Source organism: Vipera berus, assembly GCF_964194415.1.
Source record: "Vipera berus genome assembly, chromosome: 5".
In the NCBI taxonomy this organism is placed as follows: domain Eukaryota; kingdom Metazoa; phylum Chordata; class Lepidosauria; order Squamata; family Viperidae; genus Vipera; species Vipera berus.
The window spans coordinates 55,525,628-55,553,115 of NC_138207.1; the positions used below are offsets into that span (position 1 = coordinate 55,525,628).

General features: G+C 35.8%; 1 protein-coding gene across 4 annotated transcripts in view; it reads right to left on the bottom strand.

The window, feature by feature from the left end:
- Window positions 1-27,488, bottom strand: part of ABLIM1 (actin binding LIM protein 1) — a 215,909-nt gene that overhangs the window by 40,763 nt on the left and 147,658 nt on the right. For all 4 annotated transcript variants that reach the window (XM_081328191.1, XM_081328193.1, XM_081328192.1 and 1 more), the window contains 5 exons: window positions 18,669-18,756; window positions 16,734-16,792; window positions 5,745-5,822; window positions 4,243-4,398; window positions 1,120-1,158 (listed from right to left, as the gene is read on the bottom strand). In XM_081328191.1, coding sequence (XP_081184317.1) covers window positions 1,120-1,158; window positions 4,243-4,398; window positions 5,745-5,822; window positions 16,734-16,792; window positions 18,669-18,756 — 420 coding nt within the window. The remainder of the gene's footprint in view (window positions 1-1,119; window positions 1,159-4,242; window positions 4,399-5,744; window positions 5,823-16,733; window positions 16,793-18,668; window positions 18,757-27,488) is intronic.

Genomic DNA, 27,488 nt, shown 5'->3' on the forward strand with positions numbered 1-27,488 from the left:
GAATGCTAATTTGTGCTTAATATAATCAAAGATTAATAAATGACTGTAGTAATGATTTCATTCACTGGAAACTTGATTATCATAAACATTAGTAATGTAACTACTGTATTTCTACGAACTAAAAATAAGCATAATGGTAACTCATTGGCTTTCATCTTTCAGTGACTTTGAACTTTTATTAGGAATTTACCAAATACATGTGATACTGAAGCCATACTTAAAAAGAATTTCTCTGTAAACTATGGCCAGATTTCATCTTGACAGTATAATTTAAAAAGAAAGAGGAATAATTGTTTTGAAATTTCTTGGGCAAAAATGTCTTCACTGTTTACAAAATTTACTTGCTGATCTCAAATAAAATGACTATTTCAGACCAAAATGAGATTTGATTAGCTTTATCATCTTCGTTTTCTGATGTACAGAAAGCAAAGAGACAGTTAGCAATACCATTCTATGATTTCCATAGCCCAAAGGTATTTAAAATAGCACATAAGTCAAATTTTATGCACCTATGATTTATGAGTTCTTAAGACATGCATTGGAGAACCTCAGTTTGTGATGAACTTTGGCATATCTGTTTAACCACATATCTTTGCGGCAGCTCAATCCACACTGCAGTTTTTCAGAATGGTTCTTTAAAAACTGTGGAAGGCAAATGGCAAGAAATGCTCTTTAACCAAATGATTCTAATCTAGAGGAACTTTCACAACAATTCACAAGCACCAGAGAAATGGAATTGCTAGCAGTTTTGTTTTATAAGAAGTTGCATAAACTCTTGCTTGTAAAATAATGTATTTGAACTTCATCTTTTGTGTGTGCAGAACTGTATACGAAATCTGTACACCTTGTCACCTACCATGCTGAATGCATATAGTCTAGAGATTTGTTTGCTTGTTTATTTATTACATTTTTATGCTGCTCATCTGCCTTGTTAAGGGGACTCTGGGCTGCTTGTTATAAATTAATATCTTATGATTTAAAGACATTGCTATTTTATCTAACAATCACTCTTCAGTGCGTTTATAGATAATATGTATAAATAAATAATTCAAACTAGAGACAAACTGTCTAATGCCAATTTGTTTTATATCATCGTCCATTATTCTTTTTTCAACTTACACTTTCATCATGCACAGGAGAACTGCCGTATCTTGAACTCTGAGGGGGGGAAAACCAGGTTATAACTGCTTCATTTTAAATTTATTTTAACATAAAACAATAAAGTGCTGAATCTTCTTACTATATACTATATAGAGTATATACAAAACCCATTAGGCTACAAGAATAAATCAAGCCAGAATATAATAAAAATGAAAAATAAAATATGTTGTTACTATTTGACATCTAGTTTCTGGGATCTACCATCTCCTGAATATTTCATGGTCAGGTTTTAATTATTTCCCCCTGTACTGAATTAATGCTTAATATGTAAACTATCAGGGTTTGCATAACTGGTAGCCCTGTTTCATAACTGAACATCCAACTTGTAAAGGACATTTTATCAATTCAGCAGGAAGATTCACAATTGAGTTTGGCCTTTAGTTCTCTGCATCTAGAAGCAGAAAACATGACTAGTGTCCAACCATCTGAAGAGCCCACGGATATATTCCTGAGAAGAACTGAGTAATGCAATTGTATTAAATGAGAGGTGGGGAACTATGGCCCTTTATGACTTGTGGACTTCAACTCCCAGAATTCCTGAGCCAGCAGGAATTGTATTAAATACATTATGAAGGGTGTGTTGACTCAGATGAAAGCCTATCTCAGTCCAGCACACTGTTTTTACAGAGGCCAATCAGATGTCTATACAATCCCACAACCAAGACCATTCTTCTTGTTCTCATAGCACCCACCATATGGGAGAAAATATGCAGTTATCATGAGTAATAGGCACTTATGGTCTTATCTGCTGGGGGCCAATTTAATCCACTTTCATAACCATTGAATTTTTCTTCCTATTCTGACTTAACATAGTACAAGAAAGAAATGATAATATATGACCCAACTAATGGAACAAACCGGTAGTATGATTCATTTGGCTATCTAATGACATGTTCCTAAATTAGATTGTAGGACTATGTGAGGTATTATTTTTATACATTCAGTACTTATCAAAACTTTACTTATTCAATAATTTTATGCACAATTACAGCAAAAGAAGCAGAATTAGAATAAATATTAGTTTTTCAATGACAGAGGAGATAAAGAAATCTAGTAAAATCTAGGTTATTTTGTATTATTTGATTCATTTAGGTCAAATTTTCCAAAATCCAAGCCAGGGTTGAACTTACAATTGGGATTGCAGACTTTACAATGGAAAGCAGATATGAAAGAAAGTCAAAAGGAAAAGGCTATTGGTTCAAGGTCCCCAGAAAGCATCTACCTAAAACCTTTCTTTGTTCCATTTTAATCATTCCTATTATAATTGCTGCATAAAAATTAACATTATACACACACACACACACACACACACACACACACACATATACACACACTGCTCAAAAAAATAAAGGGAACACAAGATAAGACATCTTACTATTAAATACAGTACACTGTGTTGTTTAAGTGTTCCCTTTATTTCTTAACACATATTTCCCTTGCCTTCTAGCTAATAAAAGAGAGAAAGAACCTGTGGCTCAGGAAGTTAAAACAACTGCCTAATATATAATCAGCCCAGGTTCGAATCTCAGATAAAGGGTATGACTGACTGATGAGAACATAATAAGTTCGAAATGATCATCTCAGCCTCCCAAATTCTTTATTAGCAATTTGAATAATTTACACAAATAATGAGCTGTCATAAGTTGACTATATCCTGTGGATAAGCCTTGAGTCAGGCCAAAGCAGGAAAGAAAGAGTTAATTAGCAAGGTGCATTCAAAAAGCCTTGACAAATTCTTAACATGTATGTATGTATGTATGTGTATGTATATGTACACACACACACACACACACACACACACACACACGGGTTGATATCTACCCTGCCAACACATATAGAAATAACATCTATTCTAACAATATCTGCACTTTTTTTTACTGCATATGATTTTGCAGTAAAATTACATTACATAACAAAAGTAAGCGTATTCAAAAATACAATTAATTTATACAAAATCTAGGCAAGAAAAATATTTGAAATGGATGAAATGAGCAACAAATTAAAATCATAATCAAGATCAAAATTAGTAATAAAGATAGAGCATAAATTAGAAGCCCTTGAAAAGAAATGCAGCCTGGGGAGTAAATGTGAACAAAGACAAAATGGATCAGAGCTATACCACAAAAGTGGTAGATAATTAGGTTTTTCATTAAGAATTGTTAAGAATTATTTTAGGTTCACTAACAAAATAAAATCTTTGTGTTTCTTGGTTTCCACTAGGTGGCACTCTGTGAAAACATTTCTGTGCATTTCCCAGGTACAATCTTTCCAAGAAAACACATCATATGATCAAAATGTTTAGGAAAATGATATGAATATTAAAGTTCTTCTTTTCTCTGTTGTTCTTTTATGTATACCTAACATAAAGAAAAGCCCACATTAATAACAACACATAAACATAGTTTATGTCTGGGTCCAAATATTCTATTTTAAATTCACACTGACTGAAACAAAGTGATCTGTCAACAAATCTGGTTCATTTCCTGGCCCAAGAAGGAATATCAATGTCTTCAATGTCCTACAAAGTTCCAGAAGGGGACATCTTTATCTCTGGATGAATGCTATTCCATTCCAACTGACATAGCTAGGTTTCTGTACAAACACAGAGATCTCATGTATCTAAAATAATAACGATGTTTTGAAACATGTACTCAACTGTCTTTCTTACAATTCTAATAATGTTTTCTTGTACTTGGATGCCATTTTACTGCTCATGTCTCACACAGATGCTCTACCCACGTAGCAGTATTTCTTTAAGAATCTATACCACTTCTAGGGAAAGTAAATCCTTAAGATTTTATGCCCATTTAGGTGCTTCACAATCAGAGGTTCCTGGCTACCACCAGTCAAGCGTGTGCATGAAGGTGACAGGGAAGAGCTCTGTGGGATAGGGATCCCTGCACATATAGTTACTGATGAAAAAGGAAAGCAGCAGAATCCAATGCTCACATTTTTTCCAAAGCTATAAAGAAGCAAGAAGTTGAGAAATATGAAGCATTTGGACTATTGCATAGAAACAACAGAAGGTAAACCACATATAAGAAGTGAATTGGTTTCCAAATTGAACTTCCATTTCATTACCTCTCCAAGGCTCTGCCTTTCTTGTCTCTCTTCGTAGGCCGAAGCGTAGAAAGGTTCGTAAGTAATTAGATCTGGGCGCTCAATGTCATAGATGGCCTTGACTTTGGGAATAGCTGCTAAATCCTTATAATCAAGGATTTCATTGTCTACTTTTGCCTAAAAATCAAAGAAAATGGGTAAACACAAATGTGTAGATTCACTTGAATAACACCCAGTTCTAAATGATTTTGCTCATAAGAAAAAGAAACGCTTGTTAAACCACAAAAAACCTACCTATTTTTCTCCTCCACTCTCCAAATTCATTTTCAATCAAATGCCCCCTTTTTTATTACATTAAGACTAGATTTGATCATCATCAATTCATCAAAGAAGTGTAAGGGGAAAAAAGGACCAGCAACCAGAAGGTAGAAAAGTGGCAATTTCTGAACATGATGACTTCCCTTCAAAGTATACTTTGTAGCTTGAAATTGGTGGTCCACATCCATTATAGAAGATGTGAACAGAAAAATCTCTATGGATTTTATTGGTTGACTAACATAGTAAAGCATGGTTTATGACTCAGTGAATTTTAAATACCAAGCAACTGTGATTTATTCATTGACAAAATAACTATGACTTACAATGAGCTGTATCCAGGCATCAGTATCATGTAACTGATTAATTATGAGCCCCCTAAAAAGAGTATTTGCCGACCATATTGAGCTATCACTCATTCACATACTCATTTTGATGGCCCACAGCAATTTCTATACTGCCAACTTCACAGAACATCACATTCAGATAAAAAAATCTTCACATTTCCAAGATGTGTTTGTCAACCACTCATTAGCAGATAGAATGATTTCTTTAAATAATAGCTTTGCAATATAGATAGCCCTCAACTTACAACCATAATGAAGTCTGCCCATAAGTTGTGATGGCCATACAGCATGTGACCAAGCCAATTTTACAACTTTTTTTGACAGTTGTTAAGTGAATAAATGCAGTCATGAGGGAATCTGCAGTTAAGGGAACCCTTTGTTCATTGTGACACATTTTTGCCAAAACCTAGAAGTAAATGCTGGTTTTCAGCAAAAAAAGCTGTAAATCCTGGTCAGGCTGGTTGCCAAGCACTCAAAATTCCTGTGAACACAGAAGAGGCAGTGGCTGTCAGAACCTCGGAACTGAGTTGTAAGTACTTTTGGTAAAGCTGGTGATAACTTTGAGTGGTCTCTAAGTGACCAGTTGTTAAGTCGAGTTCCACCTGTATTACTGACAATGCCCAAACAACAAATCAAAAATTTACAAAGGAGTCTTTTTTAATAAGACAAGTCATTCTGCCAGAATTTCTTTTAATCTAATTGATAAAAATGAATTAACATGAGCAAATAATTCTGATTTCCCAGTTAATGAACTGTTTGCTTTTATTCATGAATGACAATACATCTAAATAAGTACATTTCTAAAAACGTAACACTACATCATAATCTAATTAATAAAACATTTTATGAAAGTATACATACATAGATTGTATGTCCTGGTGAGCCAGGAATACTGGATCCAGGCCTAGAATAAATACTCTCTGAGGATGTCCGGGTAGGCTGTAAGGGGGGAAAAAAAACACTGTAAAAACGTGGCTGGGTTAGATATCCTGTTGGGAACATTCAAAGCTAAGCTCATTTCCAAACTGTTTTCAAGTTGTGTTTTTCTTTCTTAAAGGAAAATTCAGCAAAAACATTTTTGTCTTATGAAGCAGGTTGTATTTATCTTTACAGAGAAGTTACCCAGCATTATGGACTGGAAGAGCTTTTCATGCTAAGTCCTACACAAGGAGGATTTAAAAAACCCAAAGTTTTAGAAGACAATTATTGCCAATTCCTGCAAGCCTGCAGAAGAACCTGTAAAGCCCAATACTTCAGACTGGGGATGTCTTCTGAAAAACCATGATCTAGCAGGCACTGCTGCTTTGGCTTATTTATTTTCTCCTCTTATCCTGGTCATTCCATGGGATTCCCTAACTGCTCCACAGGTAAGAAGACAGAAACAACTAAGTGGTGCTTTTCATCTCCTTATGTGGTGGCATCACATAAAGGTCTACTTAGTTAAAATGAAATATCCAGGTTGTGCCCTGGCCACCTTATCCTAGTTTTATCTGTTTCATTGGGATATTTCAAAATGAAAATTACAGATTCATTACAACTACACATGAACTGAGGGATATGAGGATATGCAAGACAGGATAATGTTTGCCAGGACTGTCCCATTGCACATTTAAGCAAAATAAAAATGGGGGGGGGGCAATTGGGTTATGTTTCAGGAACACCCAAATCCAACATACAAAACACAGACCCCCCCAAAAAAATCCTGTTAAAAAAAACAAAAACAAAAACTAACAGCTTATATTTTATTGCAGCAAAATAAAATAAAATCCTGGCAATATGCCTAAGCTTTGTTTTTCTTTAAAAAGCACACACAAATATATTCAACTGAAAAAAACAATTGTTAAAGAAAAGAGATGAGCATGCATAAATATGATTAAAAAGAACTGCAAAATATTCAGATTATCTGAACAGAAAAAGGATTTATCTTCCACAGAACAAAATACTTGCTAATCAACTTCATACTAGGATCTCAGCTGAACTAGATTCAACATTTACAAGTTTCTTACCTGATAAAGGAATATAACAATTTAACTGGATATCTAAACCAATTCAAACTGGTTTAGAGCAGGACCCCTTTGTATTTAAACAGCACATTATCTTTTGCTGATTATACAGATTTGCAGGTTTCATTAACCCCTTCCTGCTGTTGCCTAGTATTATTATTTGTGAGACAGGGGTAACTTTCTTTCATCCCAAGTAACTCCAGCCATGGAGTCAATGTGATGATACCACCAAGGTCAAAGGAAGCCAACACTCTCTTTTCCACTGAAACAGTCAGATGGGAAAAGAATGTCCCCACTGCAAATCCAGCTTGACCACAAGATCTCTCATCCAAATTCAGAGCGAAACACCAATGTTGTTCATTTGCCTCATAGCCAGTGCAGCAGAATCCAACAGAGTTGGACGGGGAAGACTACAAAGCATCAACCAATCGCCTTTCTGATATATACACATTCCCTCCCTCAGCAAATGTTCTTTCAAGGTCCAAGGAATATTCAGAATAAGTGCTTTCCTTTTTGTTTTCTACTTGAACCAAACATCATTTATAATTAAACACTTGCTGAACTTTTCTTTGTCTCTCACTGGCTAGAAACCAAAGACCAAGATTTGAGAAAGCAAACATTCATTCCAGACATTACTGTGGAAATATTTGCACAGAGATAGGCAGAAAGTACATTTTCCTTATTTTGTAAAAGATAATAGATCTTCTGATTTTTTGGGTGAGAAATCCAATCCCCAATTTCAGTAAATTGCTGTGTTTTCTTTTTTTAAAAAAAATGGGATAAAAAAAGCAAAAGTATAAATTATTCTTGCATAATAGTCCATAACAAAGAACAAGATGATCTTTAGAGGCATAAGCCAGTACTGAGAGACAAAATGAACATGCCATAAAATATATCAACAACATATGTTTGTTTTTGTAAAGCAAGATTTTCTTTTTCAAAAAATATTGCTATTGTGTCATACAAATACTTGGTGCTTGTAAATTAATACTAGAAGGTTATGCTTTTCATTTGCTTTGCAACTAATTCTTCTTTTTTCATTATCACAATAAATTTTATCTGCTGATCAACTTTCTGTTATTTTGACCTGTATTTCTTCTGTCAGTCATCATATTTTTGGCTTGACTTATTTGGCTATCATTTTTGCACCCAGAAGAAAACTTCCAGTTTTATCAATAAATTTCTAAATATATGTTTAAAATCATTTCTGCACTTGTAAATTTGCTTATTTTGCTTGCTTGTGGTTGCTTGTTTTGATGACCTCTTCCTAAAATGTAAACTATTATATTCATTCAGATAATCAGCTTCAGCTAGAAAGCCATTTCTTGCAGTCAAACTCATACAAGATTATAATTGTTTTTTTCCAAATATTTTCAGTTAAAACTCATCTATATGGAAAACTTAAACAAGTTAAAAAAATAATGTCCCTCAAGTGTGAGCGAAATCAGGAGATTCAGGCAGTTCAATTGAGCACAAAGATTTATTATAAGTTTAAGCTATCTACAGGAATCTAAACTACTAAGGGTGAAAGGAAATAAGCGGGAGTTAAGAAAGAATTCAAAATGGGCTGGACTTAGGTCACGGATGTCAAACTGCCGGCCCATGGGCCAGATGTGTCACAATGAAACTGCGCCCACCCCAGTGCCAGCAATGGGAAAAAAGTCACGATACGTCGCAACATGTCACATGACATCATCAGTTTGACGCCCGACTTAGATGTACAGGGATTCATGACAGATGACATGTTTGTCCCCTCCCTTGGGCTCAGTCTAGTCATTTCCTACAACAGACATGTCAAACATGTGACATCACGTGATGCCGTACAATGTATCGGGACAGTTTTGCCATTGCCAGCAATGGGGTGGGGGCGGCTTCCATGTGATGCAGCTGACCTGCAGGCTGGCAGTTTGACACCCGTGTCCTACAATGTCATTTATTTCCTGTGGGGAAAATGTTTCTGTATTTTTTAAACATGCATTCACTTAAAAGCATTAATTTGTTTTGTTTGAGTTATTTCCTAATAGGTGCAACACTAGCACATGAGGAGTGTCTACCATACAATGAATGACACATTCCCCTGCAACAAAACCTTTTCTGACTCTTTTTTAATTATATCAGTTTTGCAACTGTATTGGTACTAATTGTGAAATAAATTTGATTAAATGTAAGGAACATCCAACTACTTCGAGTCAGATATGACTACTGCCAAAATAAATATGCATATAGAATAGATACCATTCAAGGAAAGAATACCTCAACTTGCAACCTTAAGATCAGTATTACAGAATGTTCAACATTATGAATATGAAATGCCAGTGATTCAAATGTAACATAAGAGCATTGTACATTTGTTCTGACTACACTGGGACAGAATCTGTCAATATTGTTCCATGTTCCTTAAATTGCTGATCTACAAATAAGGGCTTGAATTGTGCTATCCATTAAGTAGATCCTTAACTTACAACCACAACTGGGACCAGAATTTCCATCACTAAGCAACATGGTTATGAAATTAGTTGCGATAGATTTTATGACCTTTTCCCTCATGGTTGTTAAGGGAATCATGGTGCTTGTTAAGCGAATCATGCAGTCATCAAGTGAATCTGGTTTCCCCATTTTGCTTGTTGGAAGTCTCCTAGAAAGCTCATAAATGGCAATCACATGACCTCAAGTCTATGCAACCATCAAAAAATATGCACTGGTTGCTAGGAGACCAAATTCTAATCATGAGGCCAAGGGGACACTGTCACAGTCTTTTTTTTCAGCACCATTGTAACTTCTAATGATAGTTAAGTGAGAGTTACGGGTATTTCCTTACACTTTATATATTTATTCCATTTGTTGTCATGATTATGGTTTCTCTCTTCACAATATTACATTTTTATAAAAAAGAATTCTCAGATTTCTTTTACATATTAAGATAAATTCATTTTTATAGCTACATTCCACCATCTATGGCAGAGTTTCCCAACCTCTGGGCCATGGCCTATTACCAGGCTGTTGCACATTCGGAATTGGGCAGTGTGAGTGGCTGGCTGGTGCGCGCGCACAGCTCACAAGTGGTGAGTCAGTGGGCAATTGTGTGTCTGCATGCTGTACCAGCCACTTGTGGAAGAGCTGCGCAAGTACACCGGCCCACCACTCACCCAAGGGCTGCGTGCACTCGCAGGTTGCCCATTTCCCCTTTTTCTCCCCTCAAGCTGGGCTACCAAGCCTCAAAGGTTGGGGACCCCTGATCTATGGGGAAATTCAAGGAAGGCAGGATACAAGGCCTTCTTTTCCCCTCTGTGCCCCCTCCTCCCACCATTTTCTGTGCCACTTCTAGCTACTGCCAGGACAAGTCCATGCAATTTTCTTGGTAACATTTAAGCAGTGGTTTGCCACTGTCTTCTTCTAAGAGAGTGACTGGCTCAGAGTCGCCTAACTGGATTAATATTTATACAATGTCTAAAATTGACAATCTCCTGACTTCTAACCTGGTGCCTCGAACACGTATCTGGGTTTCTCAAGTTTTAATCCAATATCTAAATTAGTATACCACACTGACACATTTGTGTTAATTGTTGCATTTAAAAGTTGGCATATTTATATTCAACATTAACCCAAGGAACTCCTTTGTTAATAAAAAGCAAAACTGGTTCATATCTCAACAAGCAGCACCTCTGTTTTACTCTGACACTGATTTTGCCATGCATGGATTGTAATTTACACAGATAATCTTTAAAAAATTAAAACAAAGCAACACTGGAGCCATCCACATCCTTCCGTGAGAGTGATGTGATGCTGCCCATCTCTGAACTGCAGATGTTCAAGTCATGCTCTGGAGAATTAAATAGGGTAAGTTCATTGTATCAATAATAATTCCTTGAACATCAAACCAAGTGGATGCACTACTAACAGATACAAGGACATTGATCCAGCACAGTTTACAGTACCTGCCTTAACGTTTTGATGGTGTTCAGTATACAAGATGGTGAAAACAGCTGGAGAAGAAGGAATAGTTTGGTTTGTGTTTGCAATCATACTGCATTCATATAGAATTACCATGTAACAGGCCCAAAGAACAGCTTCTTAGATATGGAAGAATGTGACTCATACATGGATAAGTATATGCTTAGAACACAGTTACGTTTTAGATCATTTTTTTCTTTTACAGGAAGAATGTGCAACCTCTATCACCTCAAGGGCTATATCAGGTTTTATAAGACACAAAGACTACAATAGGAGGTACCAAAATCTTTCTGAGGGAGTTTGAAGGGATTTTAAGCACAAGACAACGTAAGAAATTTGCCCTCTTAATCCTGTCTAATCTTATTATTTTTAACTCAAAAACATTAGGGCCTACTCACTCTGGAGTAAAATTAGCAAGGTCACTTTGTTTTTTAGAGCGGAGCTCCCCAAAATTTCCAGCTTGGCGGCCTGGAAGGAAAGGGAGCAGCAGGGAAATGTGCGCACATGCAGCCCCGCGTGCACGTGCACAATGGCGGTGCTAACATGCGTGCACATGTACAAGTGGGCTGTGCGCACCCATGGCATGCACGCTGGCACCTGCAAGCTTGTGCAAATGGGCTGCATGCGCCCACAGCATGCATGCTGGCATACGTGCACATGTGCAAATGAGCTGCTGGCACCTGCGTGACGCTGGCAGTGGTGCTAGCATCCCCGTGCATGCGCAAATGGGGCAGGGCTTGTCAGCTATTTCCAGGGCCCAGTGGCCAACAGGGTTGGGGATCCCTGTTTTAGAGAGATACTGGTTTACAGAAACAATTTTATGGCATCTTTTTTATATAAATAGTTTGCATTTGTACATAATGCTAGGCTATGACAGATCATTATGAAGATGTACAGGTAGTCCTCAAATTAACGACCACAATTGAGCCCAAAATTTCTATTGCTAAGTGAGATATTTTCTAAGTGAGTTTTTGCCCCATTTTAAGACCTTCCTTGCCACAGTTGTTAAGTGAATCACTGCAGTTGTTAAGTTAGTAACCCAGTTGTTAATTGAATCTGGCTTCCCCATTGATTTTGCTTGTCAGGAGGTTGCAAAAGGTGATCACATGACTCCATTATAAATATGAGTCAGCTGCCAAATTTCTGAATTCTGATCATGTAACTTGTGAGGATGCTGTAATGATCATAAATGTGGAAAACAATAATAAAGCACTTTTTAAAGCGTCTCTGTAACTTTGAACGCTCACTAAATGAACTGTTGTAATTCCAGGACTACCTGTACAGCAGTGAGACTTTAGTCTGTACATCCTTTCTTCCTCTACCAATTAACCTTTGTGAAAACTAGAAAACGTTAGCCTTCTTTAAATTTTAACTTACTTTAGGACATTTCCATACCCTAAATTGTAATTTTTTTTAAAAAAAAAATGAAATTTCCATGGAGATTCCACAGAACCAAAACCAGACCCAGTGAAGCTTCTTGGATGAGAAATGAAATGTCTTCCTCAAACAAAAAACAGCCCAGTTGCCTTTTGAAAAAACACCTTTGAGGTAATTTTTTAAAAGATGAAATCCTAACATAGGATTTGGCACCGGGTTATTTTGATGACAGAATGATAAGACTGCCCAGGTCCTAATAAAAATCACTTTGTGGCAAAATGGGCAGAAAATACATTAATTAATTAATTAATTAATTAATTAATTAATTAATCAATCAATCAATCAATCACTACCTTAGTTGTTAAGCTAGTAACACTGTTGTTAAGTGAATCTGGGGTCGCCATTGCCTTTGCTTGTCATAAGGTCACAAAAGGTGATCACATGACCCTGAGATACTATAATTGTCATAAATATGAGTCAGTTGCCAAGCTTCTGAATTTAGATCATGTGACCCTGGGGATACTGCAATGGTTGTATGTGTGAAAAACAGTCATCAGTCACTTTTCTCAGTGCTAAACAAATTGTTGTAAGTAGAGGACTTCTTTTATATTTTATAAAAAATAAAATCTTACAGCTAATATAACCGTCATTTTAACCATCACCTCTTGATGGCTTCAGGACAGCATTCACAATGAAAAAAATAATACATGTGTTTTACTTGACCATCAATCTATTTTGTTTCTCCTCACTCATACATTCCCCCTCCCCCCAACAACCAGAATCTATTCTGCAGTGAAATAATAAAAGGCATCTAAGGTAGAAGAAGGAATAAAGTATTAAATAGCAAAGTGATGTCTTATTCAGTACACATGGTCAAAGAATACTGCTTCTCATCAGTAAAAAAGAAAGGCTGTTAAAAGTTTTTACATAAATGATATATCTTTCATCACATCTCTGACTTGGTCTTGCTATTTGACAGACAGAAATTTAATAAATGAAATGTTCTCTAATTCAGGGGTCTGCAACCTTGACAACTTTAAGACTTGTGGACTTCAGCTCCCAGAACTCCTCAGCCAGCATAGCTAAAGTCCACAAGTCTTAAAGTTGTCAAGGTTGCAGACCCCTGCTCTAGGTCTAGTAACAGTAAAAAGTTACTCTGGTCAATTTTATTTATTAAAAAAATGTATATGGCTGCCAAATCCACTCACAGCAACTCCAGGTAGCTTGCAAATGTAAACACCAAATACAAAACTAATGACCCCATTCAACCCCACCCTTTGTGACAATAATGAAACAAACCACTTGATGAACTCCATCTCTGAGGTTCCCAGGCCTGCTAGCAAACCCATGTCTTCAGCTTTTCAAGTTCCTTTTATAAGACATTAAACATTGAGAATCTTTGCCAGAGAAGATTATAAACTTTGATGAAAATTAATATCAAGAAACTATAAATATTCAATCTCAAGAAGTAGTAACTTGCATCTACTTATCACAGAACAGCAAACACCCTTTAAAGACATCACTCAGTGAATTTGTTGTCCATTACATATAAAACTTTTCTGAGAGTGTATTTTACAATAAGTAACAATTTGAATTACAGCCAAATATTTGATCAGAACAGCAACCAAATAAAATGGGCATACAATACATATACGTATATTATCCATGCTATCATGCTTACACAAAAATACAAATAACTGCAAACAAATATACAGAACTGTTTGTTGTGCACAAAATCTACTACACTTTAATAAAACACTGTCAACTAGTTGGGCCTAAATACATTGCTTACTAGTATTACCAAAATGGGGAGTATCTAAATTAAGTCAACCTTGAAAACTGGGAATATAAACTATGGAGATTAGCTTGAGAAACAATGCTTAAATAAATATGTGAATAAATAAGTATATAAATATTTAAGCATAGGAAAGCCTGTTTCATCATTAAACTCTGGGATACACTATTTACATATGTCTTTGTACAAAACACGGACTGAATAATGTCTTTTCTGCCCAAAGATGATCTGCTAGTTTATTTTTCTTTAAAAATGATATCTTCTAGAATTCAAAGGACTATTAACATTTGAATGACTTACATGAAAAGTAAAATGATTTTCATTCATACTTTTTTGCCTTAAGAACTAACATGGTATCACTATATAAATATAGTGTCTCAAAGCAGTTTCTTTAGCATCCTTATTCTTTTTTCTTTGCAATCTATGTAAACATATACATTAGAAGCAAGTAGTGACATTGCTTGTGAAAATTCAAAATCAAGTGTGCCTTATGTGGTTAAAAAAAAAAGTGAAAAGTAAGGGTAGTGAAAGAAGTGGGGGTAGCAGCTGAAAATGTGAGTGCAGAAAGAAGTAGCACAATTGCAAACCTCTGAAGAGTAAGGCCTGCGAAGAACCAAACTCTTTGGATAAAAGAAATCAGATGAGGAATGCTGTTATAAAACAGAAACAAGAAGGAAAAGTGAGAAAAGCAGAAAGGTTTCCTAAACATATATATTAAAAGAGAAGTTCCTCCCTCTCCACCAAAATTTTCTCCTTATAATCATTGTGATATTTGGTACATGACAGCAGTTAGAGAAACAGTCAACCCCCTCAAAAAAGAAAAAAACGATTAAGGGGAGTGTTAGAAAGCAATTAACATTCCGCACAGTTTTATACCTGATTACTTTATTTCTTGCTTTTTCTGGCATCTGTAGCCTTCTATGGAAATCTCCCAAGAGGAACAGATCTTAAATAATCACTGCTTTTATGGACTCCACCTAAAATCTAACCCAGCAGGAACTCGCGATAATAAGAAGCATGCAGTCCAAGATCCGCTGTAGACAAAATGCTCTATAATGTACTGATGACTGCTGAAGCTATTTCAGCAAGTAATTCTGGTTGCATATATTTTGGTTATCAGGGGAAATACAACGAGAACAGTTTTGATTCTCTGTAATGCTATACACATTTTGGAACTACCATTTCTCAAGAAATATTTTACATTTTAGATGCAAATGTCTTTTTACGCTGAGCCAGACAAGCACTTGATCATGTAGGAGAGAAAGAAAGGAATAGCTGCAGTTTCCTTGGAAACCGTGAATTTTGCTAAATGGTTTTGAAAGGTCAATAACAATTAGCCTGAGAATTATTACCACACTAATAACAAAACATAAACAATCTGGCTAACAGCATGTTTGGATCTTCAACTTAGAGATGATCTAATCCTACAACAAATGTGTTTGTTTATTAGCATTTATATCCTGCCCACGTCCCAAGACTCAGGCAGTTAACAAGAATCATTCTTTTAAAGGAATCATACTTCTGACTTTACTATTTATCAATAACACAGTCTTTGTGGCTACTTAACCTGGCCTTACAAATTTTAATGATATCCAAAAAGGATATTTAATGAATAGATCAACACAGACTCAAAGGCCCATCCACCCACAAAAATGAAGCCAAATGAAGATAATGATGCAAAACTTAGGCATTTGTCTGGAACACAAACACTACGGACAACATCCCATTTATTAATACAAATAATGGTTTGTCCATCCCAGTAAAAAGGGAAATAATGTTTTCTTTATGCCCCTTCCCTCAAAAAATCCCATTTTTCCAGAATACATAGCATAAAAAAACTTTTTGGAAAATATGGAAAATAAGGATTACTCCTTCCTTTAGCCAGTGGAAACTTTTCTAGGATCTCCTTCATTTCAGCAATAGAAGAAAAAAATTAGATCCAGATATTATCAGTAAGAATGGAATATATTACTCAGAAATCTGAAAATTTTGGAAGTTAATTTACGTTTTGATGAAAGTTATATACTTCTGAACTGTATGATCATGTAAGGGTACAGAAAGGGGGGGGAACGACACTAGTGAATTAAAGCAATGATAAAATGCATAACAGTTTTCTCCAAGGCCTTCTTTGGGACACTGGAATACTGTTTTTCTAGAAAGGCAATAAACATTTGCCAAAATATCATACAATGTTACATGACTGTTTTTCAGAAACTCAGAATGTTTTTTATTCCTTTTGTTTTCTTCATAGAACCTGAACAATATTCTGTAATGGACCCCCACATGTGGAAGAGTATTCTATCAGTTGTGAGTATGCAAGCCTATAAGTATATCAGATTATATTGTCAGTTTATAGCATAATCATGAATTCCTTTTCATGATTCATGATTCCTTTTTCTTTAAAGGGTTTCAGAATGATAAAACACATAAATTGGCAGAGATCTTATGCATTATCTGTTCTTTGCTGAGACTTATCCTAGAGTCATATTAACTTTAAATAAATAAACAGGATCACATCCTTAAGGCTATAAAAACATTTCCAATTTCTAAAGGAATCATACAAAATTAAAATTTTATTTACAACTCAAGACCAAACACAAGAAAAAGATCAACAATAAAATAATTATAAAAAGGATTTTTTAAAATTTGCAAAATAGTAATATTTTATGTGAAAGAAACCATCATATAGTTTAAAAAAATCAGAAAATGCAAATTACTCCTTACCCTTAGCTTTTCATCTCCCTTTGTAGACAGTTTACAGTCGGGATGCCAAACTGTAGAACCTATTGTGGAAAAGAACAAATTAAATCATATTACATTTCATTCAGCTCTGAAGAAATCTTCCCACCTTCTTTAACTGGAAAAACCTCTGCAGGAGTGTTTTGACTTGGATCAGTTTTCTTTTTAACAGAAGACTTAAACTGTATATTACAAACTGCTTTGTAATATTTTGTTTATGTACAATTAATCACATATTCTAGAAGCAATTCCCGGAAGCAAGTATTCAGCACACGGTGCAATGTCAATGCACCAATGTCTCAAAAATTATTTCTGCAAATAGTAAATCTTTCAGCAGATTTACTTTTCCCAAGGCCTTCCTTCAACATTGATTCAACTTGCGAAAATAACTGTCACAGCACCCTGCATCAAAATAAAAAGGTGCACTACTTTTCCATTACTTAGCACCAAAAAGATCAGATTAAATCAAATGTTAATACTGAATAAACTTTTCAATAAACAAACATCTTTTTTCTCATGTTCTCCTCTCACTTCCATGGATCTATTAGCAGATTAAATGTCCCTTTCCCAGCACCTTTTTGGGCACTCTAAATTGGCTCAGAAGATTGAAATTTCATGAGACAGATTTGGGAGGCCCCAGCAGATACGTGGATGCAAGGCAAAAAGAGATGTGGAAAAAAGGAAAATTCTGTGAGCAGTACTTAGGTTTAGACTAGATTAAGGCAGAAGCCAAGATTCTCCTTCAACATGAAGATATGACAAAAAATTTCTATGTTATTTGGCACATAGATAAGTCTAATGCAAGTTTACAGTGAACAGACTACCCAATTGAAATTTCCGTCTTTAAGCTTTCAGATCATATAGCTTCGCAATGCATCACTTTAAGAAAAGTTTAAATTTTCAGAAAAAAACCCTCCTTCACTTTTTTTTGTGGCTGATAAATAATGGAAACATGTTATAGTCAAAAGAGCACTAGAAAAAACTTGTTTTCCATCAGTAAATTCTGGTACTTCTTCTTTTTGGTTTAAAAAAAAAGAAAAGAAAAAAGATTCAGGAAATTTTATATTGATTTATACTTTAACCCTATTTTATCATTTCCTAATAACACCTAATAACACTATGGTGCTGGAGAAGACTCCTGCGAGTCCCTTGGACTGCAAGGCGATCAAACCGGTCAGTCCTAGAGGAGATCAACCCTGACTGCTCTTTAGAAGGCCAGATCCTGAAGCTAAAACTCAAATACTTTGGCCACCTAATGAGAAGGAAGGATTCACTGGAGAAGAGCCTAATGCTGGGAAAGATTGAGGGCAATAGAAGAAGGGGACGACAGAGAATGAGGTGGCTGGATGGAGTTACTGAAGCAATAGGTGTGAGCTTAAATGGACTCCAGAAGATGGTAGAGGACAGGAAGGCCTGGAGGAACATTGTCCATAGGGTCGCGATGGGTCGGACACAACTTCGCAACTAACGACGACAATAACACCCCTGGATAGGGATATGAACTGAAGCAAACCAACATTTTTATATTTGGTCAAAATCAGAAAAAAAATGATGAAAGAAAATCCACAGAGATTAGTTCATGACACTGAAAGCAAAACAGTTCTATTATAACCTCAGTTCAGCCTTGAAGATCCTGTTAACATGGAGGGCAAGTCCTGTGACAGAGGTCAGCTTCCTAGGTCCCATCAGAACTTGCTGTTTTATGGATGGTACCTGGACCATGCCAACGATGTCCACTTGTACAGGATGATAAGAAACTATGTAAGTTCCTAAAATAACCATGCCATGTAGGGCTTTATAGGTAATAACCAACATCTTGAATTGCACCTGGAAGTTGGGGCATGCTATAACTGCCCATGTTTCTGCATTCAGCATTAGCTGCAGCTTCTGCCTACATATATCAAGATATAATTTCTATACCTTGCAGATACATTTCTTCTCCTTCTGTGAACATTTGGTTGCATCTGCTGCATCGTGCACAACTTGGATGGTAATGCTTGTCCCCTGCCTGCAGAAAAGATGAGTGTGGAGAATACAGTAAGATCTACAGTATCTTTCACCAATATTTATACAAAAATGGCACCATTCCAGGTTCAAAATCTTATCCAAGAGGCTACCCTAGCTTGGCCTTTCATAAGTTATGATTTTTAACGAACTGCACTTTTCTAAAGCTAACATACTACACATTTTGAAAAGGCAAGTTTCAGTCTCTTCAGTTAGATGCGTTAGTGATGTATACAAATTTGTAATGTCATATTTCTTTCTTCTGTGATTTTTTTCTTAGGCCCATAGTTTAGTTATAGCAATTTTTTTTCATTGCCTCTTTCACCTTTTTTATTTTCACTGCTATTAGTGAAATATAATAAGCAGGCATTTTTCTTTATAGATAAATGGACCTAGCATTTTTATTCTATTTACTTTCACCACTCACTGAATGCTATTGCTTTTGGTAGTGGTAAAAGCAGAGCAAGATTTCTGAATTAAAAAAGGCAGTCTTTATATACAGATTGCAGCTTAAGTTCTGTGTTTTTCTCATATAGCTATTTTTATTGAATTTTAATTAGAACTCTTTATTATCTTGGTATTTCTCATTAATATCTTTATCACATGAATCAAGATATTGTGACACTGTTCTACTTCTGTAACTGTGCTAATCAGACAGAATGGAAACTGGCAAAGTTCCAACTTACAATCACATACAATGAAACTTAAGTCTATTGCTCTTTAATACTGTAAATTACTTACTTTTTCATTATTTTAAGATGAATGTATACCTTTTATATAAATTACCCTGTACTATTGTTTATAGTCATCTGCATATCAAATACCCTTACCTCTGAAATGAAGATAAAAGCTTTAAATGTAAAAAAAAATCATACTAGGGTACAAAAATAAAGGCTTTAAAAATGTAGGACTCTGTCAGATAAAAAGGAATTTGCAGGATTAATTTTAATGATAAGCTGTGACTGTAACTTAAGCTAAAATTTTGTCTCAAATTTATGTGTAAGGAGATTTCTCTCCTTAACAATGGTAACTGTTAAAAATTACATTCTATTTCTAGTGATATAAGCATTGAGAAAGCCTACTAAAATAGTGGTACATACATATACTTGGATCACACAATTTTTCACAATTGAGAAAAATGAATAATGTAATGGAGAATTAACATGACATTATTTTAAAATAGTTTGCCTTTAAAAATATGATAGCAATCCCTAAATCAGTTAAAGAAAGGACTATGGATATTTCAGAAACAGGAGTCATAACATAACTTGAGGGCTTTAGATGAGGGAAAATGTTCTAGATTGCAGGGATTTTAAAATGTACTTTAAATTACACAATTATCACTGATAAATGGAGACAATAGTGTGTTTCTGTTTGTGCTCTTTCACAAAAAAAGTTAATACTGATAATTAAGAAAAATTAGTAATGATAAAATTACTTCTACCATAAAGCCTTCTTAACTCTATAGGCAAATTAGAGCAAGTGTGTCTGAAAGTTGTCTGAATTTATTAAGACAGGTTCCAAATAGCACAAATATCAGTGTCTACAGCTGCCAAAATTTGCATACCATGAACAGAGGAAGGAGACACAAACATACATAACAAAATTTATTAAATTAAAGTGATATAGTAAGATATCAGTAAGCTAATTTCTTCTCAGTTAATACATAATTCACCGAATCAGTGACTTACTTTCTGGAAAAACTATGTTTTCTTAACATGCCAGTTAAGCTAACATTACAGCTTCTGAAAATCTATGAAATCTTCAATCCCAAAACTTTGGGTTTTTAATTTAAAAAAAACACATAGTTTTGCAAAGTATTGGAGAATCATAGATTCAGGCCTGCAGAAATGTACTTAAAATTGTCAGAAGTAGATTTAGCAGGCCATCTGGCAAATATTTAAATTAAAAATTAATTTTTAATTAAAAAATTGGGTTTTTAATTTTTTGGTTAAAAATTCAAATTAATTATTGGCTCCAATGTTTATATGAAAAAAATATGTTTACAAATCATATTAGTTAAAAATATATTCCTTTAAAAATCACTGATATTGTTATAATGAAATCCTATGCACGTCTACTTGGAAATAGGTCATAGGAAGTTTAATATAATTTACTCCCAAGTGTGGAAAATAACTGGAAGTAGTGAGGAAGTTTAAAAATAAAAAGATATATGCTTTTAGTATTATCATGTAATCATATTTTATATTTTATAATAATCATTTTATAATCTATTGCTTGAGTAGATGCTTTGAGAATATGGGGAAAAAATACAGGCCTCAAGTGGAGGGAGGGGGAGAACAGGAGTTACTATGGGGCCCAAATGTGTCACTATCTAGGAATTGTTTTTATGTACCTTCTGGTGCCTGGTACCCCTGGCAGGTGTACAACATGGGAGACATCTTTCCTCTAGAAACAGGATAGTAGGGGAGGGATCTTATTAGTATAATGTAAGCAAACAGGGGCAGAGATAATGTATTCTGTTTAGGCGCTTCTGATAGATTGTAACCTCCAAAGCCTAAGCCAATGGGGCCATGGGGGAGGGAATGGGGCGTCGCGATAGGATGTATAATAATATGTGATTTTGGAATTTGGGGTGTGGTTCAGTGCTTGGCTGCATTGTTTGCCTTCCTGAATCCACCACGCTTTGCAAACCATTACTTTTTAGACTTTGTTGTGAAGTCTAATAAACTTCTTTTCTATTTGTAACACAAACAGAGTGGATTTCAATTTGTGACTATTTTTGTGTCTAACACAAGTATATATACGATTGTGATCTTGAATGTTCTTTTGATGTTCTATGAAGCATTGAAAATGCCCAGTCCTTGTTTAGGAATCCATATATGTAAATGTGTAGATATGAACTTGTATTTTCCCTGGCTTTCATTTCTACTTGTAGGCTGTAAATGTTCTTGAAAGTATATGGTGAGAGATGTTTGTCCTTTTGTCTGAGTAAGAGAACATAGTTTTCTAATACTTCTGATCTCATTCTGCACTTCTTTCCAAAAGAACTGCCATTGGGATGTAGAAATACACATTATCAGACAAGGACTACTTCACTGCCAATGGATCTGGAGGAGAGGCTAATTACAAACATGTCTTTTCTTTTGGCCAAAAAATACATTTTTATGGTATTACAACTGAACAGCTGGGCTCACTTCTTCTATTTTAATAATTCTATCCAACCATTTCAAAAATGATTACTTTTACTGAAACATGAAGCTACTTAAGATTGCACTCTTATTTTTTCACCACAAAATGGTTTCTTTTTGCACAGCAGTAAATCATTACACTGACACCTGGGTCTAATATCTTTGATGATAGCCTATTTCTTTATACCAGGGGTCTTCAAACTTGTCCCTTTTATGACTTGTGGACTTCAACTCCCAGAATTCCTCAACCAGGCACACTTGCTGAGGAATTCTGGGAGTTGAAGTCCACAAGTCATAAAAGGGCCAAGTTTGAAGACCCCTGCTTTATACCTTGCTCTTGTTTTAATACGCTCTAGAGAGGAGTATATACCTAGTAGAAACAGCTTAGCTTTATGCTGTTTAGGAGCTTATGACCATGGAATGTTATCTAACAGAGACATTATTTCAGCTACTTCCAAAAGCTATATAGATAACTTCTTTCTTTTCTTCTGTCTTTTTAACATGTTACAAGTCTTGATTTTGGGATGCCATATTTTATAATGCCATATCATTGTATACTACTACTTAGCTTGGTAGCACTGTTTAAATGTATTTGGAGATAGCACTTGCTTTTGCTTCCCTCTCACTAATACCTTAAGTGAGTTTTATCATTTTTCCAATGTGTGCTCATTTTTGTGAAACAAAATGAGAAAATTCTTACAATACAAGCAGTAAGGGCTGGAAGACAAAACATCCCAAAGACTTCACTTCCTGAAAACAAGAAGAACCAAAATACAGAATGCTTTTTTAAAATTGGAGGTCATGTTTTGATCTTAAAATGTTCTCTCCCCGGAATGGGGTGCTGTTGAGATTTGCTTCATTTCAAAACCAAGTAAGGGCTTGACTTGACTTGACAAAAGGTTTGGCTAGCAGTAATCCTACTAAGAATTAGGATATATTGTATCTTTTTCTACCAGTCCCATTTGCTTTATTTGTACTGTTCCAATCTTTTAATTAACCCCACTCCAGCAAGTTTGATAAGCAATCAAAAATAATGCTAAAGAAATGTATTTCCTATTCAAATGTACAGCCAATCGACCAGTAAATACTGCAAGTCTCTGGGAATTTTCACAAAGTATCTGCACTTTCAGTTTATGAAAAAAAATGAAGTATCGTTAGATTCCTTTTAATGATTTAGGTAGCCTGAACAACTGGATCTACAAAACGTAGCATGGTACAATTTACAGAACCAAGGCAAATTCTCCTGGTGAGTCCATATATATTTCTTTTGTATGCATATCCAAGAAGTAGTTCTAGCATTTCTCATTTCATCGAGAAAAAATGGGAAAGCTCTCCGTAAAAGTCTTTCAATATATGGCTTTGATATGTGCCTAAATGTAAAGGGTAAAGGTTCCCCCGCACATGCGTGCTACTTGTTTCTAACTCTAGGGGCCGGTGCTCATCTCCGTTTAAAAGCCGAAGAGCCAGTGCTTGTCCGAGGACGTCTCCGTGGTCACATGGCCAGCATGACTAGACACCAAAGGCACACGGAACGCTGTTACCTTCCCACCATAGTGGTCTCTATTTTTCTACTTGCATTTTTACATGCTTTCGAACTGCTAGGTTGGCAGAAGCTGGGACGAGTAACAGGCGCTCACTCTGTTACGCGGCACTCGGGATTCGACCCGCCAAACTGCCGACCATCTGATCGACAAGCTCAGCGTCCTAACCCACTGAGCCACTGCATCCCACGATATGTGCCTAGAGACTACAAAATTCAAAAAGAAAGGACTAGATATTTTATTAGGGAAAGCATTAAACATCCCAGAATTGACATGTATTGAGTATCCAAGGCGTTCATATCACCCATTAAGGAAGAAGATATTCTCTGAATCACAGTTGCAAATCATAGCCCAATAATATGGTTCCAAAAATAATAATAATAACAATTTCTTTAAATGGAGAAATACAATATTTCTGAAATAACGCAAACAGATTAAACAGATTATATTTCAAGAAGAAAATTAAGGATGGCAGTAGATTTTTTTTAGATAAATGCATTAGAATATATCAAAAGTTACTAAAAAAAGATAGCAGTGGCATTTTCAGATACTGAACGAGACTTTGATAACTTGGGATAACCTTTCTTATTAGCAGTTTTAAAGAAAATGAACCCAGGAGAGAAATTTAAAACTTGGATTGAGAGGTTATATCAATGGCAAATAGCAAAAATTAAAACAAGTAGAATACTTGGCATGAGTTGTTCAATGAGAAAAGGCTCACTGTATCCTTTATTATTTCTAACTGGTATAGATGTTTTCATAGACAAGATTCATAAAGAAAAATAAATACTTGGGATTAAAATTTAATAAGAGGAATGCATGATGAAATGCTACATGGATAAGGAAGTACTAATCATTATGCAACTACAGAGTTCATAAGATAAGCTTTTGATGAATTTGCCAGATATAAAATGAGTGGGACACACACCAAATATAATATCAAAATATTTCATCCCAAAAGATGACATTTGAAAATCCTAGTATACCATATTGACATGGTCATCTCCTTCCCCATATTTGAACGGTGGTGAGGAAGGATTTATTATTGCAAAATCTGTGGCCATTTCTCTTTGTTTGTTATTCTATGAGTTTGGTCATTTGTGCTTTCCCCAAAAAGTCACCAAACTGAGCAGTGTATAATTTTCCCCAGGTGTATAAACTTTTCCCTTTTGAAAAACTGGTTTCTCACTTGCTACCCTTCAATATCCCAACACTGAGCTTCCTTATAAATTCTTGTTGGATGCCATCCTACACACCTTTTTCTCTACTTGAACAGCAAAGAATTCATATCTAGTATGTGCTTCTTGCATGTGGAAATGTCATTGCTATGTATGCTTCAAAATAGCACTATCACTGTAAGCCAGTCCCTCTTTGAAGGAAGCCCAGAGGACTAATTTATTATGGAATTATTTAACTAAATAAAAAGTAAACCAATGTATTTATTTTTCCAAAGAGAGTTATATTTAGTGTAGCATAGTGTTTAAAAGTGTTTGTAAATAAATACAGTGATAACACCAGTCAGAAAAAAATGTGTGACTGAACTTATGCAAGTAAATTAAAGGGCCCTCAAGCAACAGACCCTCCCCCCATTGATCTTCTTAATGAATGGGTAGCTGGGACAATTACAGACCTGTTTTCATGTATTCTCCCAGAATTCTCTGCACCGCATAAGCAGCTAGTCAAAACTTCAAAGATGTGGAAAGGATGAATACATGAATACAATGCACTTTTGTATTTGCATTGTGAGATTACACATGTCTTGTGGCTTGCTTAATGATTTGCTTGCCAGGTTTTGTCATTTAGTCTCCCACCTTGTCTCCTGCAGATGGATATGCAGCACTATAAAGACTGTGAGACAGTAGAATCCTTTACACATTTATTAAAACTAAGAGGAAAGTTGAAAATAGTATGATTCTTTCAGAGTAGTAAGAAAAGAATAGAGGTGATAGGCAAGATCAAGAGGAAAAAAAACCCTTTAACATATTTGTAGAATTCTTTAGCAAGTGATTCCAGATTTTGAAAACAAGATTCTTCCTGATTTCATTTCTCCCATCCTTTTAAAAATGACAGTATTAACATCAATTTCTCTTTTCTTTGAAAAAGCAATTAACTGCTTGTAAATTCTTTTCTTAAAGAGGCTTCTTAAAGATTTACATGACAAACTGGGTTGGCAGCAAAAGCAGTCTGATACTTTCCAGGTCAGTGCAAAATTCATTACACCATATTCCCTTATTGTTGTTGTTGTTAGCTGCGAAGTCGTGTCCGACCCATCGCGACCCTATGGACAGCATTCCTCCAGGCCTTCCTGTCCTCTACCATCTTCTGGAGTCCATTTAAGCTCGCGCCTACTGCTTCAGTGACTCCATCCAGCCACCTCATTCTCTGTCGTCCCCTTCTTCTATTGCCCTCGATCTTTCCCAGCATTAGGCTCTTCTCCAGTGAGTCCTTCCTTCTCATTAGGTGGCCAAAGTACTTGAGTTTTAGCTTCAGAATCTGGCCTTCTAAAGAGCAGTCAGAATTGATCTCCTCTAGGACTGACCGGTTTGATCGCCTTGCAGTCCAAGGGACTCGCAGGAGTCTTCTCCAGCACCACAGTTCAAAGGCCTCAATTCTTTGGCGCTCAGCCTTTCTTATGGTCCAACTTTCACTGCCATACATTGCAACTGGGAAGACCATAGCCTTGACTATACGCACTTTTGTTGACAGGGTGATGTCTCTGCTTTTTAGTGTGCTGTCTAGATTTGCCATGGCTTTCCTCCCCAGGAGCAAGCGTCTTTTAATTTCTTGGCTACAGTCCCCGTCTGCAGTGATCTTGGAGCCCAGGAAAATAAAATCTGTCACTACCTCCATTTCTTCCCCATCTATTTGCCAGGAATTGAGAGGGCCAGATGCCATGATCTTGGTTTTCTTAATGTTAAGTTTCAACCCAAGTTTTGCACTCTCCTTCTTCACCTGCAACAAGAGGCTCTTTAGTTCTTCTTCACTTTCTGCCATTAGAGTGGTATCATCTGCGTGTCTTAGGTTGTTGATATTTCTTCCGGCAATCTTAATTCCAACTTTTGATTCATCTAGCCCTGCCTTTCTCATGATGTGCTCTGCATATAAGTTAAATAGGCAGGGCGACAGTATACAGCCTTGCCGGACTCCTTTCCCAATTTTGAACCAATCAGTGGTTCCGTGTCCAGTTCTCACTGTTGCTTCTTGACCCGCATATAGGTTTCTCAAGAGACAAATAAGATGGTCTGGTACTCCCATCTCTTTAAGAACTTGCCACAGTTTGTTGTGATCCACACAATCAAAGGCTTTAGCATAGTCAATGAAGCAGAAGTAGATGTTTTTCTGGAACTCCCTAGCTTTCTCCATGATCCAGCGTATGTTGGCAATTTGATCTCTAGTTCCTCTGCCTCTTCGAAATCCTGCCTGTACTTCTGGTAGTTCTCGATCCACATACTGCTGAAGTCTAGCTTGTAGGATTTTAAGCATGACTTTACTAGCATGAGAAATTAGTGCAATGGTGCGATAGTTTGAACATTCTTTGGCACTGCCTTTCTTTGGAATTGGAATGTAAACTGATCTTTTCCAATCCTGTGGCCACTGTTGAGTTTTCCAAATTTGCTGGCAAATTGAGTGTAGCACTTTTACTGCATTGTCTTTTAAGATTTTGAATAGCTCAGCTGGAATACTGTCACTTCCACTAGCTTTGTTGTTGCTCAGTTTTTCTAAGGCCCACTTCACTTCACATTCTAGGATGTCTGGCTCGAGGTCAGTGACCACCTCATTGTGATTATCAGGGACGTTAAGCTCATTCTTGTATAGTTCTTCTGTGTAATTTTGCCACCTCTTCTTAATCTCTTCTGCCTCTGTTAGGTCCCTGCCATTTTGGTCCTTTATCATGCCCATTTTTGCATTAAACGTTCCCTTCATTTCTCCAATTTTCTTGAGAAGATCTCTGGTCCTCCCTATTCTATTGTTTTCTTCTATTTCTTTGCACTGTTCATTTAAGAAGGCATTCTTATCTCTTCTAGCTATTCTCTGGAATTCTG